This window comes from Pimephales promelas, chromosome 12 (assembly GCF_988280905.1).
Source record: "Pimephales promelas chromosome 12, fPimPro1.hap1.1, whole genome shotgun sequence".
NCBI classification, from domain to species: Eukaryota; Metazoa; Chordata; class Actinopteri; order Cypriniformes; family Leuciscidae; genus Pimephales; species Pimephales promelas.
Genome location: NC_142780.1, coordinates 31,713,746 through 31,741,033, shown reverse-complemented (window position 1 = coordinate 31,741,033; position 27,288 = coordinate 31,713,746). Strand labels below are relative to the sequence as shown.

Here is a 27,288-nt window from a genome sequence, read left to right as displayed (position 1 = left end):
CAAGTCATCGAAGAAAATGTCTAAATATTCCACGCGTCATGGAAATCTCTTGAACTCTCGTCTCAGGCCCAGAAGGAAGAATAGTCGAATAAAGTCGTTATTTTTGTTGTTTTTTTTTGTTTTTTTTTTTGCACAAAAAGTATTCTCGTCGCTTGATAAACTTAAAGTTGAGCCACTGTAGTCACATGGAATATTTAAACATTTTCTTCGATGACTTTATGGGACGTTGATATGTCATATGTAGTTTTTAAGGCACATTTTTTATGTCCTAGCTAAGGCACTACTTAAATATCCTAATTTAACAAAGGCCTAATGGCTTGATCTAAACTCTGTCTGTAAAGCCATGGATTTACAACCCAATATAAATAACAATAAGAATAAAATAGTCAGGAATTAAACGTTTTATTAAAACATAAAAATTAAGTACATAAATAATTAACATGGTACAGCACCAAAAAAAAAAAAGAAAAAGAAAAAAGACGTTTAGGTGCGTTCTTTATTCAGCGGAGTCTCTAGGCTATTACTGTCACTTTATTTAGCCAAAATTATAAAACATTAATTCAATTAAATTGTTTATTATCCTCATGTATAGCCTTTAACAAATTTTAAATAATCCTGATGACAATGAACTGGTAAAAGTATTAATTAAGTCATGAAATTACTATAAATCTAGTTCAAACAATGCCCACTTCAAAATGATCTGTTCTCCAAGTGTAAAGTTCAGCGCTTGTTTCTAACGTTTGACTCAGTCACTTTATATGACAAAGGGGGAACAAGATAGCCAAGAAAACCTGACCATAGATATATTCCCCACAGTCTTAGATAAACCCAATCAGTTTATGATAGAATAACAGCTAAGCTGGTCGGTGTTGACGTGCAAGTCAAAGCATAAGAGGAAAATACTAGGTCAGAAGGTTTTAGGATAAAATCTCAAGACACCAGGCAACATTCATTCACATGGGGTTGGGGTATTAGACCGAAAAAGAAAGACAATTTATTCTATACCAACAGGACATACTCTCATGTAAGTGATTATGTGATTTGAAACCCTGAAAAAATGCATCATTTGAGCAAAAAGAGTAAAAGAGATTAATGTTGAACTTTGATTTGATCACTTCAGTGTCAGGTAAAGCCTAAAGGTTCAGTGTGTGTAGATGATTTCATCAGCACTGGTCACCCTTTGAACTTGTCCTGGGACTATAAAAACCCACGGCTCATTGGAGAACACACCATCAGGTCTAAGAACCCCTGGACGTAAGGTAAGATGACATCTACATGTCGAGCTCTGCTGTTGATTCTTAATATCTGATGAAATTTAAGAGGAGAAGTCTAACTAGAAACTGATATGAATCATTATCTCTGTCTGTTCAGGCAACTCTCACCCAACGTGCAACCATGAAGTTCTCCCTCATCGCCGTCCTTGTTGTTGCTCTGGCCATTGGTGAGACTTTAACTTGCGATGCTCTCAAGATATATTGTATTTGTGTATGCAATTTTGCAACTCAGTTAATCTATACTCTTAAAAATTAATGAGCTTCATGGTTCCATAAAGAACATTTAAATTCCATGGAACTTTTCCGTTGCACAAAAGGTTCCAAATAGTGGAAAAGGCTTTAGATTATTAAAACGTTCTTTACAATAAGAGAAAATGGTTATTTTGAGGTATCTTTGAGGAACCCAAATTGGTCCTTCTATTGCTCACTGCAAGTAAAAAAAAACATTTCGAACCTTTATTTTTACGAATGTAGGGGTTCAATTGACAATGTGTGTGGTGGATATTTTATCTTTATCTATTTATCTTGTATTTTGTGTATGCTGCATACACAAAATACAGTATGCAATATGGCAACTCAGTTAGTCTAGGGGTTAAATAGACAAACTATATCAGTGTGTGTGATGGATATTTTATCTTTACTCTCTAAAGTACTTAACATAACAAAGTGTCCTGTTGAAACATACAGTAAAAGCCATAGTGTCTTTCACCTGATTTAGCTTGAGCACTTGAGAGTAATGCCATTCAATATGTAAGAGTGTATTGATCAACCATTTCTGTTGATGTTCCAGGCTCTGAGTCAGTATCTCTGGTCAAGAGAGACGCTCCTGCTGAGCTGGACAAGATCGCCAAGTATTTCCAGGACCTCGTGGACAATCTGAAGAACGTTGAGGGCCCTGAGCTGGCCAACAAGGCCAAGTAAGTTTATCATCGTAATCTCAACTGTGGATATAAATGATCAACAGAATTACGATCCAGTTGAACTTATGTAAATGAATTCTCTTTGGTTTGTGTTGCAGCGCTTACCTCGAGCAGAGCAGAGCCCAGTTCCAGCCCATGGTTGAGAAGCTCCAGGAGCAGTTGAAGCCCCTCTCCAGCAACATCGAAGACCACATCAAGCCTCTGGCCGCCTCCGTCCAGGCTCAGGTCGCCCCGCTGGCCGGCATGGTCCAAACCCACGTTGAAGACGTCCTCAAGTTTGTGGCTGAGAAGACCAAAGCCATCCTGCCGCCCCAGTAAACCCACAGAATCACCAATGCTTAGTTTTCTTCCATTTTGGTCTCCTTATGTATATTTAAAATAATAAAAGGGATTTAAATGTCACAATGCTTTGTATCTCTCCCTTCCATTTTCTCACAAACTGTGTTTTTTCCCGTGCACATCTCACATGTATTAAATGAAGTAGCCATTTTGTTTGTAGGGCTTCCCTAAAATGTAGGGAATGCTCTCTTCATGTATGAAATAATAAAAACAACTAAAAAGTGACCACTCTGGCTAGTTATTCAAATGTCTCGCATTAAATGTAACATTTTTTGGCCTGTTGGATGATAAAGCTGTTAAAAAAAACACATAGCCTTAACAATGGTGGACCATACGAACGTTTGGTGGGTTCTTATGATTTGTCCAGTATAAATAATCATCCAGGGGCCAGATGCATAAACCGCGACATACAAGTCAGGCATCATCATATCTCTTTTATTTTAGACTGTTCATAACTTTTTAAAGTCAGTTATATTAAAAAAGTATATTGGTCTAATTAAATACCAAAAAGTAAGAAGGCTCCCCAACTACCTGCTATTGGTCATACTAGTTCTTAAATGGATAGTTGACCCCAAAATGAAAATTCTGTCATTAATTACTCGCTCTCATGTCATTCCAAACTTGTAAGACTTTCATTCATCTTCAGAACACAAAGGAAGATCTTTTTGATGAAATCTGAGAGATGTCTATCCCTTCATTAGCTACACAACTACCACTTTGACGCTTCAAAAAGTTTCTAAAGAGATCGTAAAACGAATCAATATGAAGCTCAAATGTGCTGCATAACAGAAGAATGAAAGTTTTGAAGAGTCAAAGTGGTTGCGTAGTTGTCAATCGAGAGAAATCTCTCCGACTTCATCAATTGTGTTCTGAAGATGAATGAAAGTCTTACAAGTTTGGAACGACATGAGAGCGAGTAATTAATGACAGAATTTCCATTTTGGGGTCAATTAAGTTTGGATTTTTTTTTTTTTTTTACCTTGTTCATTTTTGTTTTGTTTCTTTTAATTAATATTCCATGTTTCATTGATTAATAACTGTATTTTTATTTATTATTTACATGTTCAAAATAAAGATCTCAAACCAAATCAAATTTAAAAAGATCCTAATTTGTGTTCCGAAGTTGAACAAAAGTCCTACTGGTTTGGGACAACTTGAAGGTGAGTAATTAACGACAGAATTGAAATTTTTGGGTGGGCTTACACTTTAACATGATAACAGTCTTAACGGAATGGCCTTGTTTATGCAGCTGGATTCAAAACACCATAGCAACTGCATAGCAACACTCTAAAATCCCTCAGAACACCATTGTAAGAATGGGTGTGTTCCTGAATCTGAATTATGATTAAGAACAGGTTTTTGCAGTTTATATTTTAGAGCACCGTCAAATTATTTTGTAAAATCAAAAAGTAGTTAATTTTTTTAGCTACAGGCTAATATAAAAAGCAGAAAAGGCAATTACATACTTTTCAATTCTAATACAATAAGCCTGCAATTAATTTAATCAAAAACAAATGCTATTTAGATTTTTGCCATTTTAAGTTATAGCTTCTCTAATCTTTTCCTCTTATATTCCAATGTCAAATGACAACGATTAAACGAAACAGCATTTCATGGAAATAATTAAATGTTTGCCAGTGTCAATAAGGTCTGCTTTCATCCTAATTTTATTGCATTAAATAATCGTATACATGCGAGTTCAGACTCAAAACTGTAACGAGACAGTTTCACAATAAAATTAATTAAAACCCCAAAGGTGATGAACATATAAAAAACTAAATATAACACACATTCACATCATCCCACTGTCACTGATACCACCACTCAAGCAAGTTGGGGTACAAATTTATTTAAATCAAAATTCCAAAGCAGTATTTTCTGACCTTGCACAGACAAAAACATTGATTATTTTATTTCAGTCTATAAATAAGCCCTGAAATATTTCTGCACGTACTAAAGCGCTGCACTGATCACGTTATCAGGTGACCGAAACTCCACAAAAATGCACTAATTAAGCACAAACACAGATTACTGTTGAACTTTGATTTGATCACTTCAGTGTCAGGTAAAGCCTAAAGGTTCAGTGTGTGTAGATGATTTCATCAGCACTGGTCACCCTTTGAACTTGTCCTGGGACTATAAAAACCCACGGCTCATTGGAGAACACACCATCAGGTCTAAGAACCCCTGGACGTAAGGTAAGACGACATCTACATTATCGAGCTCTGCTGTTGATTCTTAATTTCTGGTGAAATTTAAGAGGATAAGTCTAACTAGAAACTGATATGAATCATTATCTCTGTCTGTTCAGGCAACTCTCACCCAACGTGCAACCATGAAGTTCTCCCTCATCGCCGTCCTTGTTGTTGCTCTGGCCATTGGTGAGACTTTAACTTGTGATGCTCTCAAGATATGTTGTGTTTTGTGTATGCAATGTTGCAACTCAGTTAATCTACACTCTTAAAAATTAAGGATCTTCATGGTTCCATAAAGAACATTTAAATTCCACGGAACCTTTCCATTGCACAAAAGGTTCCAAATAGTGGAAAAGGCTTTAGATTATTAAAACGTTCTTTACAATAAGAGAAAATGGTTATTTTGAGAACTATTCACAGAAAGGTTCTTTGAGGAACCCAAAATGGTCCTCCTTTTGCTCACAGCGAGTAAAAAAACCCTTAAGTTAAATTAACAATGTGTGTGGTTGATTTTATCTTTACTCTGTTAAGTACTTAAAGTGTCCTGTTGAAACATACAGTAAAAGCCATAGTGTCTTTCACCTGATTTAGCTTGAGCACTTGAGAGTAATGCCATTCAAGATGTAAGAGTGTATTGATCAACCATCTCTGTTGATGTTCCAGGCTCTGAGTCAGTATCTCTGGTCAAGAGAGACGCTCCTGCTGAGCTGGACAAGATCGCCAAGTATTTCCAGGACCTCGTGGACAATCTGAAGAACGTTGAGGGCCCTGAGCTGGCCAACAAGGCCAAGTAAGTTCATCAACGTAATCTCAACTGTGGATTTAAATGATCAACAGAATTACAATCCAGTTGAACTTATGTAAATGAATTCTCTTTGGTTTGTGTTGCAGCGCTTACCTCGAGCAGAGCAGAGCCCAGTTCCAGCCCATGGTTGAGAAGCTCCAGGAGCAGTTGAAGCCCCTCTCCAGCAACATCGAAGACCACATCAAGCCTCTGGCCGCCTCCGTCCAGGCTCAGGTCGCCCCGCTGGCCGGCATGGTCCAGACCCACGTTGAAGACGTCCTCAAGTTTGTGGCTGAGAAAACCAAAGCCATCCTGCCGCCCCAGTAAACCCACAGAATCACCAATGCCTAGTTTTCTTCCATTTTGCTCTCTTTATTTATATTTAAAATAATAAAAGGGGTTTAACATTCATAATGCTTTGTATCTCCTCCTTCCATTTTCTCACAAACTGTGTGTTTTTTTTCGTGCACATCTCACATGTACTAAACGAAGTAGCCATTTTTTTGTAGGGCTTCCCTAAAATGAGGAAAATCATGTAAAAATCCAAACATTTTCCTGACATGTTCAAGTTGACAAATCAAGGCTGTGAGAGAAAATATAAGGATGAAGATTGTGTTTTATTTTACGGATATTTTAAATGTGTTTATAAATATCTTAAAAAAGCAAGGAGACAGCCTTATAACTATAATAGCCACATTTTTATTTTCTTAATATTAATTTATGCATTGAGGACAAGTGTTTTTGGATGAGTGACAACTTCATACATTTTATTAAAGAAAAGAAAAGAAAAAGAAATGGTTTATTAGTTTTGGTTTTGTAAAAAATAGTTTTAAAGTAGAAATGCTAGTTGCTTTTTAGCCAAATTGCAGGTAGAATTATATATATATATATATATAGAAAGATATAGATAGCTTATAAATTATATAAGAAGATAGCTATCCTGCATAAAATCTAATGCACATTCACAGAAATTGAATAACCACACAATGAAGTATAAGTATATTTATTTCCAAATGAATATCCTCAGTTCATGTCAGTCATTTGGTTTGGCAGCAGAGGGCAGTGTAAAGAAATAAACTGGTTATTTTCTGTGTGCATTGAAGACATTCATCGTAGAGCCGTGAGGTAGACTATGAATTGTTGTCTTCTTAGATAAAAACAACAAAATCACTAGTCTTCCACACTGCAATAGACTTCATCAAAACGACTCGGACGTACCCAAAACTCAGACGACGAACCACATTAGAAGCTGGTTTTATCGCCAAAACGCATTAAATAATATCAACAAAAAGAGGCATGCATTAGTGAGATAGCAGAGCTTACAAAACATGATTCTTGAGAGAAATCCAGTCGTGATTTTATTTTCTGCCACTTTTTAAGAGTTGGCCTGGAGTCAATATGTCCTCAAGTTGTTCCAAGCCTGTATTAGTTTATTCTTCTGTTGAACACAAAATAAAATATTTTAAAGAATGTTGGTCACTAGACAGTTGACAGCAGCCATTGACTTCCATAGTAGGAAAAAAAATACTATGGAAGTCAATGCACTGTAAAAAATAATGGTTTAACTTAAAAAAAAAAATTAAGTTCATTGAAATGGAAAAATTGGGTTAATGCAATGAAGGAGATTAATTTAACCACTAAAAACTCAAAATATTATGTTATTTGAACTACATAAATTATCTAAGTTGATTTGACAAAAGAAAAAATGTTTTCATGAACATTCTTTAAAATATCTTCTTTTGTGTTCAAGGGTGAGTACCGTAAATGATGACAACATTTTCATTCTTGGGTGATCTATCCCTTTAACTCATTTTGAAGCAATGATTTGGCCACTGTCAACTCACATCACCAGTACCATGTACTATTCTGTCAGAAGGTCACACAAGCGTGAGGGACACGATGTTAGTCCCTGCTGACCTTCTCCTTGTACAGTGAGATAAATAATAACCACAGCGAGCTTTTCAGCCTTCATAAAGCACATTTTTGTATCAGCATCTCTCTTTGAAATTCAATGTCAAATGCCATTATTGCCAGAGTCCTATGACAATGCTGAATAAAGCAAATTAGTTTTGTTTTTTAAACATTACAAGTAAAATGTGATGTTCAGTGTCTCAAATTACATCCTTAGGAAAAAAAGGTTCAATGGGTTCTATATAGAACCTTAGGGTTCTTGACTCAATTTAAAAGAACACCTTATTCCACACCTTATTAAAATAATTTAATGTTTAACAGGTTATTTTCTAATGATAAAGAATGTTTACAAGTTGCTCAATTCGTAAAATGTCATTAAAATTTAAAATGATTTAAAACTAAATTAATTCATCAAAACTAAATCTATAAAATTATCCCATGAACCACCTGACAGAAAATATAATATTTTTCTCCAAATTGATCAAAAAAACTTACCAGAATGATGTACAAGGACATTTATTTCAATTCCTGACAGATGATAGCTTGATATTAAAATAAGTGATAGACTCTGGAAATCTCCACCTTAAGTTGGTCCATATGTTCTGAAATACATATGTCCTCAACAGCTGGTGACCTAAAAGGATGCATCAAAAACGGATGAATTAAAATGTAAAATTGATGTCAAAGCGTACATTCTCACATCACAACAATAAAATAAAACACTTGGTACTCACCACGAACAGCCATTGTGTGCCTCTCAGAAGAATCAGTTTATAGACGAAAGGACTTGCCTTTGATGAAAAGAGAAAGAAAAATAGGAAAAGAAAAAGAAAAAGCAGAAAAATAAGCCTCCCGCTGATAATTGGAGTCTCGGCGGCACTTGAAAATGCGAGGCCAGATGAATGGAGTACTGATACAAACTCCAAGGTGCTTTAGCTGAAAATTGGGGTTAGAAAACTACAGGTTTGTTTTGGGAAGACTGTAGGACCAATGGTCCAGGATCTCAGGTTCCTGAGGAGTCTCGTCTCTTCAAACGCGAAGGGCCTCGGGCGCAAGGAAAGCTCTGCGTCTCTGGTCAGCGGTGGATATACTGATGGCTAGGTTTTGCAGACATGGGTTATGTTTTTTACTCAAAGCTGACAGACGGACAACCCCCCCTGCACACAGGTGCTATTCAAGGATATTGTGTAAAAATGACGTCAGAGAAATTTTACTTGACAATCTTTTCAGCGTAAAAGTCCCGCCCTCTGTTACCAGTGTATATAAGTTCATTGGTACTATAGGCTAGCGTGTTCATTAAAGAGCTTTTCTCAAATGCACATCTGAAAAGTATTGTTTTTTTGAATCATTATTTATGCATGCATATGTTTTTGACATGCCTGAACATCAAGTGCATTTTAGTGAAATAGCGAGTAGTGAAAGAGCACAGATGAATCTGCAGACAGACAATGCAGTGCATGCAGCGCTTTGCCTCAGCAACAATGAAGCGCTGGCCTTGGTTATAGTTGCTAGGCGATGGAGGAGATACAATGGCCTCCTTAGAAACCAAAGGCCATTTTTTTTTTTTTTTTTTTGGCTAAAAGGAGCAGTGCCACACAAATTAAACTTGATGTACTATACTGAACTCAATAGTGGTGTAGATCATCTTCAGGGTCTTTCAATAAAACTCTTTAGTTTGGTGGTTTTAGTGCCATTTTATGTGATCTTGCAGTCGGATAATAATAATTAACCTGCAATTGTTTCTTATGTAACTTTCACCTATTGCACATAACCAGGTTTTATTTACATTGTGAGACTTCAAATTATTGTAATAATAAAGATTGATTATTATGGGATAGCATTTCGGTGTCACTGACAATATTTGGTTATAATACCACCAATGTACTGGAACTACTGATATAATGACACAGTTGGTAAACGTGATTACTTTTAATGTAAGAGCAATGTTTAATAAATGCAGGGACCATATCTACTTAAATACATATTTGTTATAATGTAATTGATTTAATAATGTAGTAGTTTACCATACAGTATTTTATTACATTTCTATACAATTTTATATAGTCTACAGCGCTTTCGAAAACATGTAGAGTCGGATACAGGTTAGAATTAGATCACAGAGGCCCTTTCTTATCGAATAATTTTTTTCTTTTGAAACAAAGTGATTCAACTTAACTTGTGCTGTAAAGCCATGCAATTTTCTAAGGCAAACGCTTAGCAATTAGATGACCATTCTTTCATTAAGTTGAGGTCAGCCCATTAACGGTGGCAAAAAAAAAGAAAAGCATAACGCAAGTTTGACGCACCCCAGTGAGTTTTAGACAGGTCTTCACAATGGGACCTGCAGCAAAATGGAAATTACACTAAATTGCTCTAATACACATCCAGTGGTCCTGAGAAGCACAGTGGGTCTTTTATGCACACGACTGATGGGTTCAGCTACAAAGTGGAGGAGAATTAGAGAACAGACTTGAAAACAGTGGAGAGTGAGCGGCTGAGCAAGAGCAGGGCAGTGAAGGATTGTTCTTTTGTACTGACAGCGATGGCAGGTGCACTTTGAGAGACTCTGAGAAAGACAACGGCTGGCTCGCTCGGACGCGGTATTTCCAAGATTAAAAAGGACAATTAAATGAATTGTATTTTTCTGGTCTTGGAGGGGTTTTTCTTCTTAATTAGGAAATTAAAATTAGACTGAATTATGAAAGCTGACCACACCCTTTTCATTAAAATGCTTCTTTCACATACAGCTTTCTAAAATTAACCATCATTTAGAAAATCATAGATATGTATACAGTATATGCATCATTAGTGGCTGTTTCTATGGGCTGCTGTACGCGAACCGTCTGCCTTATTGGACCCGGACCGGTCAAAGCTGGTCCGTGAGCAACACTTGAAAGCAAGTTCTGCAAGCGTCTGAATATCTGCAATAGACTTCAACTGATGATTTTGCTAAACTAACACAATTCAACAAGATGAAGGCATTGGCTAACACAACATTAAAAAGTTAGCCTACACATAAACATATTTCACTTGTACAATTTAAATCTCTACAGTTTTTACAACCAGAGGCTGCGCAATGTTGTGGCATCTTGGAAAACAAATCGATTTTTTCTGAGCGACGACAGCATCTGAAATGTTGACTGTTCCAAGATGGCGGACGTTTTTGGAGCGTTCGAACGTGGCATTTACTGGTGTGTTCATGCCAAAGTGTTAGACTTGTAGTCAAGACCGCCTAAACAGAGACCAAGACACTACCAAGACCAGAGGGTAGCGAGACCAAGACCAGGGGCCTCATTTATAAACGTTGCGTACGCACAGAAGAAGGCGTACGCCGCTCTCTACGCAATAGTTGGTATTTATAAAAAGCAAACTTCACGGTAAAATGTGCGGTCCTTCACGCAAGCTCTGACCCAGGCGTACGCACAAAAACGGGTGAAATGAGAAATGGCGACACCGTCAGCAGTTGGAAAAAACACGTGAAAGTGTGTGAAACTGTAGACGGTTGTGTAAAATAAATGGCAATACTGCCTCTCATAAATAACACGAAGACTTCACAAAGAAAGTCTACAATTAACAGCCTGGACAAACACCCATTTGATTGATCTGCAACAGAAATGCACATTAACACATATTTCCAAAAAGAAAAAAAAATGTTCTTCAATAATATTGGCATATACAATTCATCCTCATAAATAACATGGTAAACAGAACGAAATGATGTACAAAACTGATATTCTCGCCAATATGTCCGTCTAACGGAGCAGATTTAGCAATTAGATAGTCAGTCAGATAGATAATTATGGAGATATATAGATAGATCGATAAATTGATAGATGTATGCCTATCATTTGTCCCCTGGGGAAAGTCGTTTTCATCGTAAAAATATCTTAATCAGCTACAGAATCATGGTATTCATGCATATGCCTTTAGTTTATTTTATTTTTGATAAAATAACGTATGACGTCTCAACCATTCAGAAAGCTGCAAGAAATTACATTTGCGCTGAACTATTTTCCATTTAGATTATAACCGACATCCGTAGCTTGTCAGATGCAGAAAATGGATGTAAATAAAATGCCCCATCACAATGCGTATAATGACGCAGAGTGGCTGATCTTGCGCTCTTAGAAGATGTGGCGATTAAATGGAAGGATTCGGAGTGAACGCATCATCTTCACAACAAAAGGTGTGGAAAAAATATATTATTTATTCAAAAATTCCCTCATTGTGCAGTTTATTTCAGTTAGAACAGTCTTGATTTCACCCAACTCATTGGCCACCTCTCTAATTGAATTAATGACTAGACGCTTTTTTGCCTCGACTTTGATATCCGACCATTTCTTTTTTATTTCGGTATAAACGGCATATTTACAGTATTTACGGCGTCTGCAACCTTTTGCCGCTCAAGTGCCTTTTTGGCATTAGTAATGGCCACACTGTGCCCTCCAAACAACATTTTTCTCCTCTTTTCCACATCGCCAACGATAACTTCTAATTCACATTGAGTGAAGTTACGTTTTTTGTTAATTCCTCTCTGTGTTTAACATGATTTGCGCAATTGATGAATATTAACTTGTGGGTGTTTCACGGACTATTTATGGGCAACTATGGGCGTGACATGAAGCCGCAAAAGCTGCGCTACATTTTGAATTGATTGTGATTTATTAAGGGAAAAATGCATAGGATGTGCGTGCGCACGGTTTTATAAATCCGAATATTTCTGTGCGTACGCACGTCCTATGTTTCATCCGTACGCCACTTCTGACGCAAATCCTAGGCAAAGTTTTATAAATGAGGCCCCAGACCTAAACCAAGAGGGGGAAAAAAACAGACTTGTGTTGAAGCTAAGCAATAACTTAGATTTTGTTTTGCATTGCCTGCATTGCATTGCCTCAATTGCAAAATCCTTCCAGTGCACTGGAACGTTTTCTCCCTGAAAAATCCCACAATGCACCACAAAAACCAGGGAGCACTACGTCACATTATTGAAGCGCGAAACAAAAAATGCACGGGCCAACTCAAATATAATGGCATGCAATAGAAGATCAGCATAAACACACGCCGCTAGACAGGTAGTGAACACATAGGGCCATATTTTAATGATCCAAATGCATGGTCTAAAGCGCAAGGCTCAAGTACATTTGGGCTTATCTGAATCCACTTTTGCTAGTTTATCGATGGGAAAGTGGTCGGCACGCGTGGCGCATGGTCTAAAAGGGTTCACTATTCTCTTAATGAGTAATGGGTATGTTTTGGGCTTAACATGAAATAAAACAACTAGAGTGTCATCTCCCACTCCTTTAAAAGCACATCCAAGACAGACACACAACGTAACAAATGGTAAAATGGACAAAAATTGCAGGAACACAAGGAGTATACGTAAATACTTGGAGCAAACACAAGGAACGGATGAGTATTTTAAAGGTGAACTACAGTAAATGCCTAATCAAACACACAGGACAACTAGGTCAGGGGAAACAGACTTCTCTAACTAACTCTTCTAGTTAAAAATTACTGTTATATACATTTCTTGTGTAAAAAAAAATAAATATTGTGGCTAGTTGGCCATGAATTAACAATTTGTTCCCACAACTTATTAATTTCTGGTCATGTTTTATTAATGAATTCCCTTGTTTTAATTAGTTCAATTGAGGCCACATCATTTTAATCTATTCCCTTATTTTAATTCAGTTAAATCATTGGTTGTGGACTAAAATGAGGAAACAAATGATTACGGTGTGGGAATGAACTGTTCATTCATGGCCACAAAATCTTGTCTTGTTTTTTCCCACCGCATATCATGTATGGAGCTCTGCAAATTTTCAAAATCCAAATTGCAATTCTGCATCCTGTTTTTTTTTTCTCCTCAATTTAAATTAATTACAATTCAGGAAGTAAAAATGCAATATAAATGGCCACATATTTTTTTTTTTCCATGAGGCATGTTTTAGTACAGGAAAAACACTTAAAGGCCTACACGCAATGATATTACATGCATAATTCAATAACAGACAAGAAAACACTGAAAGCTTACAGCTATATGTGATTTCACTGTAGGCAGAGCCACACTACATGCCGAAATGTCTTTTGACAAACCAGTTTTATTATATTTTCTCTGATTAGAACATATTGTATCTAATTAATAAGTGCAACATAATGTACAGTCTTCCTATTGTATAAATCTGCTCTAATATTAGGTACTGAACTCACACACGGTTGTTTGGAAAGACATATTTGATGGCTGCGCAATGCTTCTCCATTAATGTACCTGCTGTTCCAATGCAGCAATTTCATTTTCATTTTCCCCAGCAGCCATTTGAGGAAATGGTGAAGCTCCGCTCCACTCAAAGCCCCCCACCCGCCCCCGTCAGCGCCACAGACGGCCCAAACCAGAAGTGTTCCACTCCGTTAGGGCTCTTAATGTAAATTCCATTTCAGTGGCTATTATCCCTTCTTATTTTCCAGAGCTTTCCGTTAGTACTGCATGCATCTGGCCCTATGGCACAGAAGCGGCCCTCATCCAGCAGCACCCACCCCGGGGAGTCCTGCAAACTGCTTATTCAACAACTGCTTGCCATAAAGATGCCTAATGACATTTTAGAGGCAAAAAGGCCTGTGTGGTTTTTAATTCATATTTAATGGTCGTCAGGCTAAATAGGTCCACTGCCCTAAATGAGGACTCACTCTCTCTCTTTTAGGGTTGATGCTGTGAAAACTTCAGAATTTTTTATTTCATTTCTAAACGAATTGCTGAACGCAAGCAACAGCCCTTTTTTTAATTATAGGGTAATAGAAAATACAACAACAAAAAAAAAACATGTATAATAATAAATAAAATGAGGAAATCACAAAAATAATTTGAAAAGAAAGCACAGGTTCACTATTTCAACCGCTTTGGTATTGAAGGTGTATTTTTTTTTAACTTTCTAAGTATTTGAGAACGCTAAAAACATTAATTAAGGATTACACATAAAAAATAATTAAGCATTTTATTTAGCAAGGATGCATTTAATTGATCAAAAGTGACAGTGAAACATTCATAATGTTACAAAAGATTAAATAAATACTGTTCTTTTGAACTAAAAGTGTTTCATCAGCATAATAGAATGATTTCTGAAGGATCATGCGAAAATTTTGCCTTACATCACAGGAATACATTACATTTTCAAATATATTACAATAGAAAACAGTAATTTAACATTGTAATTATATTTATTACAACATTATTTGGTCTAAAACACAAGTATTGGGTTACGATATTAACCCACAGTAAGATATTAATAAGATATTTAACATACTCAAATATCTAATTATAAAATGTAAAAATTAAAACTTTAAAACCTTACCAATGTGATATAAAATTTATAAGGGTGTAACGATACCCTCACGTCACGATTCGATACACTCTAAAAAGGCTGGGTTGTTTTAACCCAACTTTGGGTCAAATATGGACAAACCCAAATGTTGGGTTCAAAATGTAATTAGGGCCCGAGCACTAACAGTGCGAGGACCCTATTGAAACTGTTAGGGTTATTAGGGCCCGAGCACTAACAGTGCGAGGTCCCTATTGAAACTGTTAGGATTATTTTTTTTTTTTTTTTTTTTTTTTTCTTTTTTCTGCAAAGTAAGTGCCATTTTCGGGGCCGCAACATGCTCAAAAACTCACCAAATTTGGCACGCATGTCAGGACTGGTGAAAAATTTCGTATTTTGTGGGTTTCACAGATGGGCGGGGACAAAATGGCACGCTAGCGCCACCTAGAAAATTGGAAAAAATTAGCCCCTCGTCCACGTTCAACCTACGTGCATGAAATTTGGTGGGGACGTGTATCATATCAAGACGCACAAAAAAGCCTCAAGAACCCATACCCTAAACTCGACAGGAGGTCCGCCATTTTGAATTTGGCGGCCATTTTTGGACGATTTACAGACTCCGTACTTTAACGAACTCCTCCTAGGGATTTAGTCGGATCGACTTAAAATTTCTGCTGTGCCTTCTAAAGGCATTGACGATGTAAAGTTGTGCTATCTGCGCGTTTTCGTCGATGGGCGTGTCCGTGGCGTCGAAGATTCGCCATGAAACAGGAAGTTGTAGTAACTTGGCTGTAAATGCCCAGATCTGCACGAAATTTTACACATTTGACAAGAGTCACGCCCTGAACAAATCTACATGCCGACATTCACCCACAGTCATAGCGCCACCTGCTGGCAACAGGAAGTGACCTTTAACGAAGCAGCCCCCGCCGCTTGTTTGACCGACATGTACGAAATTTCTGTGGTACATCTACCATGACCAGACGCACAAAAAAGCCTCAAGAACCCATACCCTAAACTCGACAGGAAGTCCGCCATTTTGAATTTGGCGACCGATTTGGGACGATTTACACACTCTGTACTTTAACAAACTCCTCCTAGGGATTTAGTCGGATCAACTTAAAATTTCTGCTGTACCTTCTAAAGGCATTGACGATGTAAAGTTGTGCTATCTGCGCGTTTTCGTCGATGGGCGTGTCCGTGGCGTCGATGATTCGCAATGAAACAGGAAGTTGTAGTAACTTGGCTGTAAATGCCCAGATCTTCACTAAATTTTACACATTTGACAAGAGTCGCGCCCTGAACAAATCTACATGCCGACATTCACCCACATTCATAGCGCCACCTAGTGGCAAGAGGAAGTGACTTTTAACGAAGCAGCCCCCGTCGCATGTTTGACCGACATGTACGAAATTTTTGTGGTACAACTAACATATCCAGACGCACAGAAAAGTCTCTTGGAGCGATACCCTAAACTCAACAGGAAGTCAGCCATTTCTAATTTTACCACCATTTTTGGATGATTTACTCATTACGTACTTTAACTAACTCCTCCTAGGGCTTTAGTCGGATCGACATCACATTTCTGCTGTGCCTTCTAAAGGCATTGACGATGTAAAGTTGTGCTATCTGTGCGTTTTCGTCCATGGGCGTGTCCGTGGCGTCGATGATTCGCCATGAAACAGGAAGTTGTTGTAACTTGGCTGTAAATGCCCAGATCTGCACAAAATTTTACATATTTGACAAGAGTCCCGTCCTGAACAAATCTACATGCCGACATTCACCCACAGTCATAGCGCCACCTAGTGGCAACAGGAAGTGACCTTTAACGAAGCAGCCCCCGCCGCATGTTTGACCGACATGTACGAAATTTTTGTGGTACAACTAACATATCCAGACGCACAGAAAAGTCTCTTGGAGCGATGCCCTAAACTCAACAGGAAATCGGCCATTTCTAATTTTACCGACATTTTTGGATGATTTACTCATTACGTACTTTAACTAACTCCTCCTAGGGACTTAGTCGGATCGACTTCACATTTCTGCTGTGCCTTCTAAAGGCATTGACGATGTAAAGTTGTGCTATCTGCGCGTTTTCGTCGACGGGTGTGTCCGTGGCGTCAATGATTCGCCATTAAACAGGAAGTTGTAGTAACTTGGCTGTAAATGCCCAGATCTGCATGAAATTTTACACATTTGACAAGAGTCCTGCCCTGAACAAATCTACATGCAGACATTCACCCACAGTCATAGCGCCACCTGCTGGCAACAGGAAGTGACCTTTAACGAAGCAGAGCAAATGCACAGCGGCACTGGCTGAGCTGCAGAATATGCAATGCGGCTGCCTCACACCCCGACGTGCTACAGGTGCGAGGGCCCGCCCATCGCTGCTTGCAGCTTTAATTTTTTTTTTTTTCTTTTTTCTGCAAAGTAAGTGCCATTTTCGGGGCCGCAACATGCTCAAAAACTCACCAAATTTGGCACGCATGTCAGGACTGGTGAAAAATTTCGTATTTTGTGGGTTTCGCGGATGGGCGGGGCAAAATGGCTCGCTAGCGCCACCTAGAAAATTGGAAAAAATTAGCCCCTCGTCCACGTTCAACCTACATGCACAAAATTTGGTGGGGACGTGTATCATATCAAGACGCACAAAAAAGCCTCAATAACCCATACCCTAAACTCGACAGGAGGTCTGCCATTTTGAATTTGGCGGCCATTTTTGGACGATTTACAGACTCCGTACTTTAACGAACTCCTCCTAGGGATTTAGTCGGATCGACTTAAAATTTCTGCTGTGCCTTCTAAAGGCATTGACGATGTAAAGTTGTGCTATCTGCGCATTTTCGTCGATGGGCGTGTCCGTGGTGTCGAAGATTCGCCATGAAACAGGAAGTTGTAGTAACTTGGCTGTAAATGCCCAGATCTGCACGAAATTTTACACATTTGACAAGAGTCCCGCCCTGAACAAATCTACATGCCGACATTCACCCACAGTCATAGCGCCACCTGCTGGCAACAGGAAGTGTCCTTTAACGAAGCAGCCCCCGCCGCTTGTTGGACCGACATGTACGAAATTTCTGTGGTACTTCTACCATGACCAGACGCACAAAAAAGCCTCAAGAACCCATACCCTAAACTCGACAGGAAGTCCGCCATTTTGAATTTGGCGACCGATTTGGGACGATTTACACACTCCGTACTTTAACGAACTCCTCCTAGGGATTTAGTCGGATCAACTTAAAATTTCTGCTGTGCCTTCTAAAGGCATTGACGATGTAAAGTTGTGCTATCTGCGCATTTTCGTCGATGGGCGTGGCCCTGGCGTCGATGATTCGCCATGAAAAAGGAAGTTGTAGTAACTTGGCTGTAAATGCCCAGATCTGCACAAAATTTAACACATTTGACAAGAGTCCCGCCCTGAACAAATCTACATGCCGACATTCACCCACAGTCATAGCGCCACCTGCTGGCAATAGGAAGTGACCTTTAATGAAGCAGCGTAGCAAATTCACAGCCGCACCGGCTGAGCTGCAAAATATGCAACGCGGCCGCCTCACACCCCGACGCGCTACAGGTGCGAGGGCCCGCCCATCGCTGCTTGCAGCTTTAATTAAAAAATGTAACCCAATGGCTGGGTTTGTCAATATTTGACCCAAAGTTGGGTTGTTTTTTTTGTTAGCAATTTTTAGAGTGTTAGCAATTTTTAGTTAGCAAAAAAGTTAGCAATTTTTAGAGTGTACATATCACGATACGATATTATTGCGATACTCCAAGACATACGATAAAAGGTTAACAAAAAATGTAGGCTACTGTTGAATAAAATGCTAAATTTGGTATTGCATTGTGGGTGTAAGCTGATAACCCAATTCACAGGACAATGGTGACATCAAAATAAAAATACTCATGATTCTGAAGCTGAAAATACAGAATTATAAAAACTAATATGTTTGCACTCCGTCACCGACTAGATTTAAAATAACGAAGGTCACTTGTTACTGGTAACATTGTCAGGTTTTGTTTATTTCTTGGTTTCTCGTGCGCTCTTTTGTCTGTATGCTTTGTTACATGTGCGGGCGTGGTGTTTGGATCCCGGCACATCTGTCTAGTTTTGTTTTCAAACAGTTTAATATAACTTAAAAGTACAGTAAAAAGGTTCCTGTCATTCATCATTGGCAGCTGTCAGATGTTACTAAGAGAAAATAAAAGTCCTTCATAGTTTAGACCGTCCCATTGATCAACGCTCAGTCTGACCTTCACGGTCTTCGAAGGATGCATCCTTTGAATTGGGACACAGTCAACAGCGGTATTAACACACATAATACATATCTATTAGAGCCAGACCAATATATCGGCAGACCGATATTATCGGCCGATATTAGGCATTTTCCAAACTATCGGTATCAGCAGTTATAATGGCCGATAAATGAATATTTCAAAAATAAAAAATAAAAACGGACGAAATACGCTTGAACCATGTCATGAGTGTTGGAGTTGTATAGTTTGTCCACCAGAGGGCACTCTACACGGTTCCTGTTGGCAACACTCGTTGAGTTGGGCACGATACATACATTGCTTGAATAACAATTAAAAGAACATCCCCATCAGTTCACTTAACTCAAATAAGCATGATAAAATTTGTGACTAATCATCTCCAGTTTAAAAATAAATAAATAAATAAATAAAATATCGGCCAATATATCGGAATATTGGATTTTAATATTTGTATCGGTATCGGCCTTCAAAATCCTTTATCGGTCAGGCTCTAATATCTATCGGTTCAATATGCGTCACATAACTAAACATACTTTCCAAAGGCCTCCGTTTTCATAATCTACAATACAATGCGAAACCAGCGTTTTCAAATGTGTCCACTTGGGAAAGTGTTTTCAAAAAGCTCATTATGGACAAGGCCTGAGATGAATGGGAATGCCTAGATTTCTCAAGGTCCTATAGAACTAAATGCACAATAGAGAGCATGCATAAAAAGACGACAACTGTGTATTAAGAAGATCAATTTCATGTTGGCATTAAAATAAATATTTTAAGTTTACATGCAAATCCTATAAATTCAGTTCAGGAGAAATAATTAGTACAGTTGTGCGAGAAGCACAAAGAGCTTCAATCAAAACATGATCATAATAAAACAACAATGCCTCCTATCTCTCTCTCTCTCTCTCTCTCTCTCTCAAGACAGGGCTGAGGCGCTGCAAGTAAATAAATCTATCAGGGCAAGGAGCTTGAATATCAAGTTACCACTCCTTACAATCAAGAGCCTTTTCATGCCACCCATGAGGGCCATTCTTGTAATGCTAGCACACGAGAGGCCCACAAATCATCTCTCTCGCGCACACACACACACACACACACACACACACACACACACACTCCTTATTATTTTTCCTCATACATTCCCTTTCAATACCTCCCTGTTGCATCTAATCCTTCTTTCTTTCCATGCGCATACATCTTGTTTGTTTGGCTGTGAATAGCTGAGTATTGGAAGAGAGACTGGACAGACTGTGATTGATATCTGCTAGAATCTGGTTTGGGCTCATGTAGCCACTACACAAACATGTCGCGAGTACATCAGAACGATGAGACTATCTCTAGCCATGATCAATGTCAGGCTTGGCCGCTATCGATCTGTCCCTGTTGGCACAGCCGCGCTCTGACCGGGAACGGAAAATCTGCTTACAAGGGTCACTGGTGTGTTTAGACAGACAATTGAAGAGGTCAGTAGTACTAGTAAACACAGTAACATAGATGAGCTGGAAATGAGTGGCAAGTGCTGTGCAGAAATGCTCATTTAAAAGGGATAATATCATAAATATATATATATCATATATATATATATATATATATATATATAAAGTCTCATATATATATATATATATATATATATATATATATATATAAAGTCTCATATATATATATATATATATATATATATATATTAGGGCTGTGCAAAAATTAATTGCGATTAATCGCATCCAAAATAAAAGTCTGTGTTTACATAATATATTTGAGTGTGCTGTATATAATTATTTTGTATATATAAATACCTATGCATGCATGTATATATTTAAGAATTATTTGCGCTTAAATTCTATATATATATATAAATACATAATTGAAATTATATAAATATGAATATTTTATACATGAATAACACATTTTCTTAAATATATACATGTATGTGTGTGTATTTATATAAATAATTATATACAGCACGCACAAATATATTATGTAAACACAGACTTTTATTTTGGATGCGATTAATCGCAATTAATTTTTGCACAGCCCTAATATATATATATGAAGAGTTCAGATGCAAAAGCCTCTAAGTGCCATTTGAAATTTTCTTCTAGAATGATCATTTTTATCAAGCTTGTATATTTAAGTTCAGTGATTTCACTTAAATGGCAATGATAATTACCTATTAATTGTTATTTAAGTGAAATTACTGAACTTAAATATAAAAGTTTGATAAAAAATCATCATTAAAGAAGAAAATTTCAAATGGCATTTAGAGGCTTTTGCATCTGAACTCTTCATATATATATGTATATATATATATGGTACTGATGAAAAGGGGTCTGAATGTTTTTTTGAAATGTTATTAAATGTTATCTATCTCTGCAAACCAGATAAAAATACAGTAAAAATCCTGACATTTTATTACAATTCTGAAAAGCTTGAATATATTTTTAGAATGTAATTTATTCCTGTGATCTTCAGCATCATTACTCCAGTTTTCAATGTCACATACTCCTTCAGAAATCATTCTAATATGTGGATTTGCTGCTCAAGAAACATTTATTATTATCAATGTTGAAAATAGTTATTTTAATATACATATACTAAAATATGAAAATAACATATTTTACTGGAAATACTAATGATGATACATTCTGTTAGGATTCTTTGATGAATAGAAAGTTAAAAAGAACAGCATTTACTGGCTCTTTAAACTAAAACAATTTAATGTACCTTTGATAAAAGTATTAATTTCTTTAAAAAAAAAAAATCGTACGGAGTCCAAACTTTTTAAAAGATAGTATAGTTTTCGGTACTGGATGAATAAATGGCTTTTAGTGAATATGTGCCTCAGTCACACACACACAAAAAAAAAATATTACAAAAAAAGTATTTTGCAAAAAAACCAAAAAGGATATATGGACTCAATATGAACTCTAATCCTGTTTCTAATCCTTCCAAGACCAAGGGGAGCAAGAGGTGGTCATGGTGAATGACGTAAAAAGCAAATAACTGCTAATTCAGTCTGTTGTTTACTAGCATGTCTTTTAGCAGAATTACAGCAGCTCAAGAGCATTTAGATCACATTCAACTTAAGTTCTTTCCTGAAACTGCCAATGATTCATTTTCGGCTCAGTGAGTCATCTTATGAAAAACCACATTTAGATTTGTTTTTCAAATATTTTTTTTTTTTTTTGTTGAAAAACTGCTATAAAGAGTAAGCCTGCAAATCTGATCTCAAAAGTTAACAAGCAAAGGCCGATTTTAAGGATGAACAAGTATACCATTATGACGTGACCCCTCTGTGTCATATTCCCAGAACACATTACATGCAGTGTCAGTTTACACATTACAAACTTTAATATCAGTAACCAGTAACCATAGTATTCGTACTACGGAAGTCAATGAGACCAGAAACTGTCTGGTTACTGATATTCTTCTAAATAATCGGCTGAATGGATTCGAAAACGGTAAAACTCAACTGTTTAACTCTGAGGGAGTTTTAAAATGAGCCTATTTCCAAAAAAAAGTGGAGTATCCCTTTAAGTTATCTATACCACATACTTTATATTACTTTATATTATAAACATTATAAAAACCCATAGGGTTTTGTGATTCATTTCGACTATGGCTTTTGTTAAAGATAATTATAAAACGGATAGTTTCGGTCCTTGATTCTGATTGGTTGAGCTGCGTTCTAAGCTGTACACCTGTGACCTCAATTACATCAGTATTATTGATTTGTTTTAATGCACAGGCCAGTTTTCTTTTAGTTTGCATTGGAACAAACATTCGAAATAAGTTCCGATAATGACAGAAAAGGCAACGTTCCACTGTTGTGTTTGGGAATAGCTTCCATTTACTGCAAAATCATTGTGGACTTATGAATAAATCATTATGCATAAGATAATAGAATGCATCAAGCCATATTGCCCATAGACCTTTAACCCTTGGTAGGTTATGAGATTAATCAAAGAAAATGCACTCACCCAGATATTTGGTTAATGTTTGGCCTCAAATGCCAAACCACCGAAAGGATTGATCTCCATCAAACACTGAGAAGATGAAAAAGGTTTGTGTTTAATCCATCACCAAAACATTATATAATAATCTCCATAGGATTTAAAATTATGATAATAGAAGCAGGGACACTCTTAAAATGCAGTTTCCAACAATAACAAAGGTGTAGGTTTATGACGCAGTGATGAGCTGAATGATGGGACTTGCTGTCAAGCTGAAGGATCTATTTAATGTTTATGGATGAGTGCAAACATTCATGTTTTTTAACATTACAGTGGTATGAAGCAGGTCGCGATTGCTAAAAGAGACAGATATCACACGCGACGCGAGTCACGTGGATATAAAAGGAATAAGGACATTTAATTATACTGAAATATACCCGCAAGTGCTGGATTAACTCCATAGATTAACTCACACAGGTCAGTTTATTAGACGAATTAAACTTGAGGTAACGCAGCACTGTTTCACTTGGTCTAACGTTGCTACACTATCACACTAGACTGCATTTAAATGTGTGTTGAAAGTTATAATATTATAGCTAATGCGTGTTAATTCGTTTGCCATCCAAAACTAGCATTATATCAACATTAGAATAACATACTGACCAAGTGACCATATATTCTAACACTTCATCATGTTGAGCTAACGTTACATAACATTGCTTTGTTTTATGTACATTTGCTCACCTGTCTAATAAAGCTGTCAAGTCCACGTTAGTCGAGGACGTGGAGACGCCACGCTGATATCCTCTTTTTAGGTCTTCTTGTTTGTCCCAAAGTCTGCTTGTCATGCTATTTGTTTGAAAGAAACAAGAACCGCGTGCCGATAAACGTTACGCACTACGCAGTTTTTTTTTTTTTTTTTTTTTTCACGCACTACGCAGTTGTCCACGTCTGTCGCATGCTACAAAATTGAAATTTCGTAGCCATGAAATTGAAAATAGCTATAAAATTGAAATTTCTCTGAAATAAAAAATCTTTGGAGACTTTTGGGATATTGTAAGAACACAACTGCAAATATATCACACTGTGCAAGTGATTACAATGAATTAAAGACTTAAATTTGAATCCCCACGGGGGAATGCTATGTAAGAGAATGCTTATGGGGAATGCTATGTAAGAGAATGCTTATGCTAAATAAGAAACAAAAACTAACCAACATGTTTACCAGCTAGGCTACTTTATAATATCAAGCATTTGCACATAGCTGAAAAACTTTCTGAAAATTAATAAATAAATAAAATAAACTTGCATGAGAACATCTATTGTAAAGTTGTTATTAAAGCAAAGATGAACAAATGAAAAGACCTGTTTGTTATTTGCAGTTTTTTCAAGGATCAGAGAAGACATTTCATTTCTTGTTGTGAATGGCAATCGACCCTGAACCCCTTGAAACAGCCACGAAACAGCCTTGGGCTTTTTGGGACCCTTTCATTTAAAGAAATTAAATGATATTTTTGCATTGAGGTCAGTCATGTAATTGGGCTATTTCATAATGACCCATTATAATAATTGAATGGATCCGGACCAAGACCAAACTTGATGAGGTAGCCTACATCAAATCAGTCGATAGTTCGAGTGAATCATTTTTTTTTTATTCCTCGCTATTTAAAAGCACTTTTATTAGAATATGTACAAGGAAGCCATGTGGCTGATGATAGTGCCTTCTTAAAAAAATAAAAATGACACATAATGGGTTTCATAGCTATCAGATAGCTATCCGATCTTAAAAAGACTAGGTCATATGTCAACCCAGACAGCATTATAATTGTAATCGTGCCGGATGTGGGCCGGATCAGGGCCGACACTATGTTGCTGTCTGCATGGGGTCTTTTTCAGCTTTCGAGACGGATTTAAATCTGATCGCTCAAACCACTTGCACTGAGCCGCATTCCAGACGAAATTGGAAAAGTGTAAATGAACCTGGTTTTTGACACCACACATAGATTTTAATCCCCCCAAATTGTAAAAAAAAAAAAAAAAAAAAAAAAAAAAAACGTGTGAGATCGTTATAAATGGCGGCGCTACCGCAAAACACATTTCCGCAGATCTGCTTTGTCTATTCAAGCAAAGTCGAAATGATCTCATCAGTGCTGATGCCGCTCTCCTATTGAGGTTATGTACTTTTTTATTTAGTCATTTATTTAGTAGTTTACTTGATTTTCTCACGGAAATGACGCATGCAAATCTAAACCTCTGTTAATCATTTTAATGGAGATATTCGCACAATATTGGAAAATTTAGCTATTTTAAAGCATGAAGGATATTAGCCAGTGGATATTACTCAAGCTAGAGCAAACTATGCCGGTGAATGATTCTCAAACCTCAGTCAATTATTCACTAACGTACAGAAAGTGCAAGTTAAAACATCTGACGCTGCAATAAACGTTCATCTTCTCTCAGAGACGATGAGAGCTGTGCTGATAACGGTAGGCCTAACTCTCTTAATTTATTTTCTTAATCTCTTGTAGCCCATAATAAGCGAAACAATTAGAAGAGAAGAACTTTGTGTAAAACAAGTAGGCTAGGCCTGGGACGGACTGGGACTAAAAAACGGCCCTGGACTTTAACTAGGCCCGGCCTAAAGCAATCGGCGCACAGAAACTCGACAACAACAACAATAACGTCTGCCGTCTGGCATGAGTGTCACAAGACTTTTATTGTGGCTCATGGTACTTTACCATCCAAATTATAGCTAACGGCATATTATAATCTATTCCATGCTGTCTTAAAATGTATTTATTACTTAATAATCTTAATTAATTTATGCAGTAATTAATCTTAGCTACTGCACAAATACTAATACCTCATCTAAATGAAAATAGGCTACACCATTACAAATGTAAAAAAGTTTGTAAGCATTAACTGTAACGTTACCAACATTTTTAAAAGTAAAAGCACAACATATGTCTTAATATTAGCAACTGCATGTGGCATTTTACAGCTGTTGTAGTTTTTATTTTAAAAAGGGGGAGTGGCTGATCGATAAGTCCCGCCCTGTCTTCCTGTTTCAGTGGAAATTACGTCAACATATTGAATAATGCTACGTGTTTCAAGGCACTCCAGTGGGCCTTTAAATTTAGTAATTTTCTTACAGTGTTTTACTATTAGAGTAGCCTGGGAAAACCCAGACAACTTCCGGCAAATTTAGATTTGCTCTGAAAGTTAGTCTGGCAAAGAGCTCATTCAAGCCCATTTCCAATCCGCAGAAATCGCGGCACCAATCAGAGCCGTTGGGGCGGGCTTTACACGATGACGACAGCGCTGGGATTTTGAAGCAGATTTTGTAGCCTACATTACAAAGATGGATGCCGCACTCGTTCGAATCAGCTATCGCGTCTGTTTTAAGCGATTTGAACGTTTCCTTTTTGTTAAAACGCAAAGAACACTCAGAGATGTTTCTCTGCATAGTCATCTCCTTCACCGCTCTGATTTTCCGTTGGTGACGCCCCTCTGGAAATGATTTGTCTATGACGCTTTGCCACACCATAACTCTCGTCTGGTTTTAACCAGGCTACTTTTAGAGTGAAATAATAATTAAAAACGTGCACTATGCTTGCATGTCCAGAGGTGCCTATATAAATCTGTCCCTGATTTTGCTTTAATTTCAGTTAAGAGGGGCAGTGGAAATTAGACCGTGAGTGAGCTAATACACAAAAGAGGCAGAAATGGAGAGCGAGCCAGAACGGAGGCATGAGAGGACATGCTGCATGTTCATTAGTCTTTGGCGAACTGCTCCTCGAGTTTCGGCTCATCTGCATGAAGACGGGCTTCTCGTGTCCCTAATGAGAGAACCTAGATTCAGTTACATTACCAAAACCCCCAGCAGCATGAGCCAATCGATCCCAGGTTTACCCCAGCGAGTCTCACTAACACTGCTGCTCTGAATACTATGATTTGGGTGTTACTGGGGACTGGTTCCTGGTAGAGAGATGATGATGTGAGAAGAAGATGAGGCAAAAGCTGCTGAACCAGAGATGGACACACCCTGCACTGCTCAGACAAAACATATCTTAGTATTCTTTTTGTTGTTTTTATTAACTTTTTTTTTTTTTTTTACATATAAACAGGGACGTTGGAACTATTTTGTGAGAGGGGGGGCGGGATTCCCGGTGGGGGGGGGGGGGGGGGGGGCTGTCGGAATTACGCACCGTTTCAAAATATTGGTATTAAATCCATTTTCTGAGAATTTATCAGTCAACTTGTTGATTAAAATGATTGATTAAAATGAAATACAATTTATAAAAACGAAATTCTTTTAAAAAACATAATAAGT

The 27,288-nt window shown here is 37.4% G+C and overlaps 3 protein-coding genes and 1 long non-coding RNA gene across 8 annotated transcripts in view; 3 read left to right on the top strand and 1 right to left on the bottom strand.

Moving 5' to 3' along the window:
• Window positions 1-1,144: 1,144 nt before the first annotated feature.
• Window positions 1,145-2,599, top strand: LOC120488130 (uncharacterized). Its single transcript, XM_039684629.2, has 4 exons — window positions 1,145-1,259; window positions 1,372-1,441; window positions 2,065-2,191; window positions 2,293-2,599. The coding sequence occupies exons 2-4, from the start codon at window positions 1,396-1,398 to the stop codon at window positions 2,510-2,512; spliced, it is 393 nt and encodes a 130-aa protein (XP_039540563.1). The 5' UTR covers window positions 1,145-1,259; window positions 1,372-1,395; the 3' UTR covers window positions 2,513-2,599.
• LOC120488023 (uncharacterized) lies at window positions 2,410-23,819 on the bottom strand. 2 transcript variants are annotated; one of them, XR_005624546.2, is made up of 6 exons: window positions 23,700-23,819; window positions 22,983-23,048; window positions 8,158-8,214; window positions 7,919-8,057; window positions 5,627-5,824; window positions 4,337-5,542 (listed from the first exon to the last, which is right to left on the bottom strand). It is a non-coding gene; the product is annotated as an uncharacterized LOC120488023 (long non-coding RNA). The 2 variants fall into 2 exon arrangements; XR_016145790.1 differs by lacking the exons at window positions 22,983-23,048; window positions 23,700-23,819 and adding an exon at window positions 2,410-2,497 and having other exon boundaries at window positions 5,311-5,542; window positions 8,158-8,654.
• Window positions 4,681-5,923, top strand: LOC120488022 (uncharacterized). Its single transcript, XM_039684470.2, has 4 exons — window positions 4,681-4,731; window positions 4,845-4,914; window positions 5,392-5,518; window positions 5,620-5,923. Exons 2-4 carry the CDS (start codon window positions 4,869-4,871, stop codon window positions 5,837-5,839), a joined length of 393 nt encoding a protein of 130 aa, XP_039540404.1. The 5' UTR covers window positions 4,681-4,731; window positions 4,845-4,868; the 3' UTR covers window positions 5,840-5,923.
• Window positions 23,820-25,344: 1,525 nt separating the features above from the next.
• The window catches only part of ntrk1 (neurotrophic tyrosine kinase, receptor, type 1), a 41,474-nt gene continuing 39,530 nt past the window's right edge, over window positions 25,345-27,288 (top strand). For all 4 annotated transcript variants that reach the window (XR_005624545.2, XM_039684466.2, XM_039684465.2 and 1 more), the window contains exon 1: window positions 25,345-25,441. The gene's annotated coding sequence lies outside the window, so the exon portion shown is untranslated. The remainder of the gene's footprint in view (window positions 25,442-27,288) is intronic.

Excerpts from the sequence above, each read along its gene's own strand:
- LOC120488130 (XM_039684629.2), top strand. The coding sequence starts at position 1,396 with ATGAAGTTCTCCCTCATCGCCGTCCTTGTTGTTGCTCTGGCCATTG. Across the intron at positions 1,442-2,064 it reads TGTTGTTGCTCTGGCCATTG|GCTCTGAGTCAGTATCTCTG; the intron begins GTGAGACTTTAA and ends TTGATGTTCCAG. Across the intron at positions 2,192-2,292 it reads GAGCTGGCCAACAAGGCCAA|CGCTTACCTCGAGCAGAGCA; the intron begins GTAAGTTTATCA and ends TTTGTGTTGCAG.
- LOC120488022 (XM_039684470.2), top strand. The coding sequence starts at position 4,869 with ATGAAGTTCTCCCTCATCGCCGTCCTTGTTGTTGCTCTGGCCATTG. Across the intron at positions 4,915-5,391 it reads TGTTGTTGCTCTGGCCATTG|GCTCTGAGTCAGTATCTCTG; the intron begins GTGAGACTTTAA and ends TTGATGTTCCAG. Across the intron at positions 5,519-5,619 it reads GAGCTGGCCAACAAGGCCAA|CGCTTACCTCGAGCAGAGCA; the intron begins GTAAGTTCATCA and ends TTTGTGTTGCAG.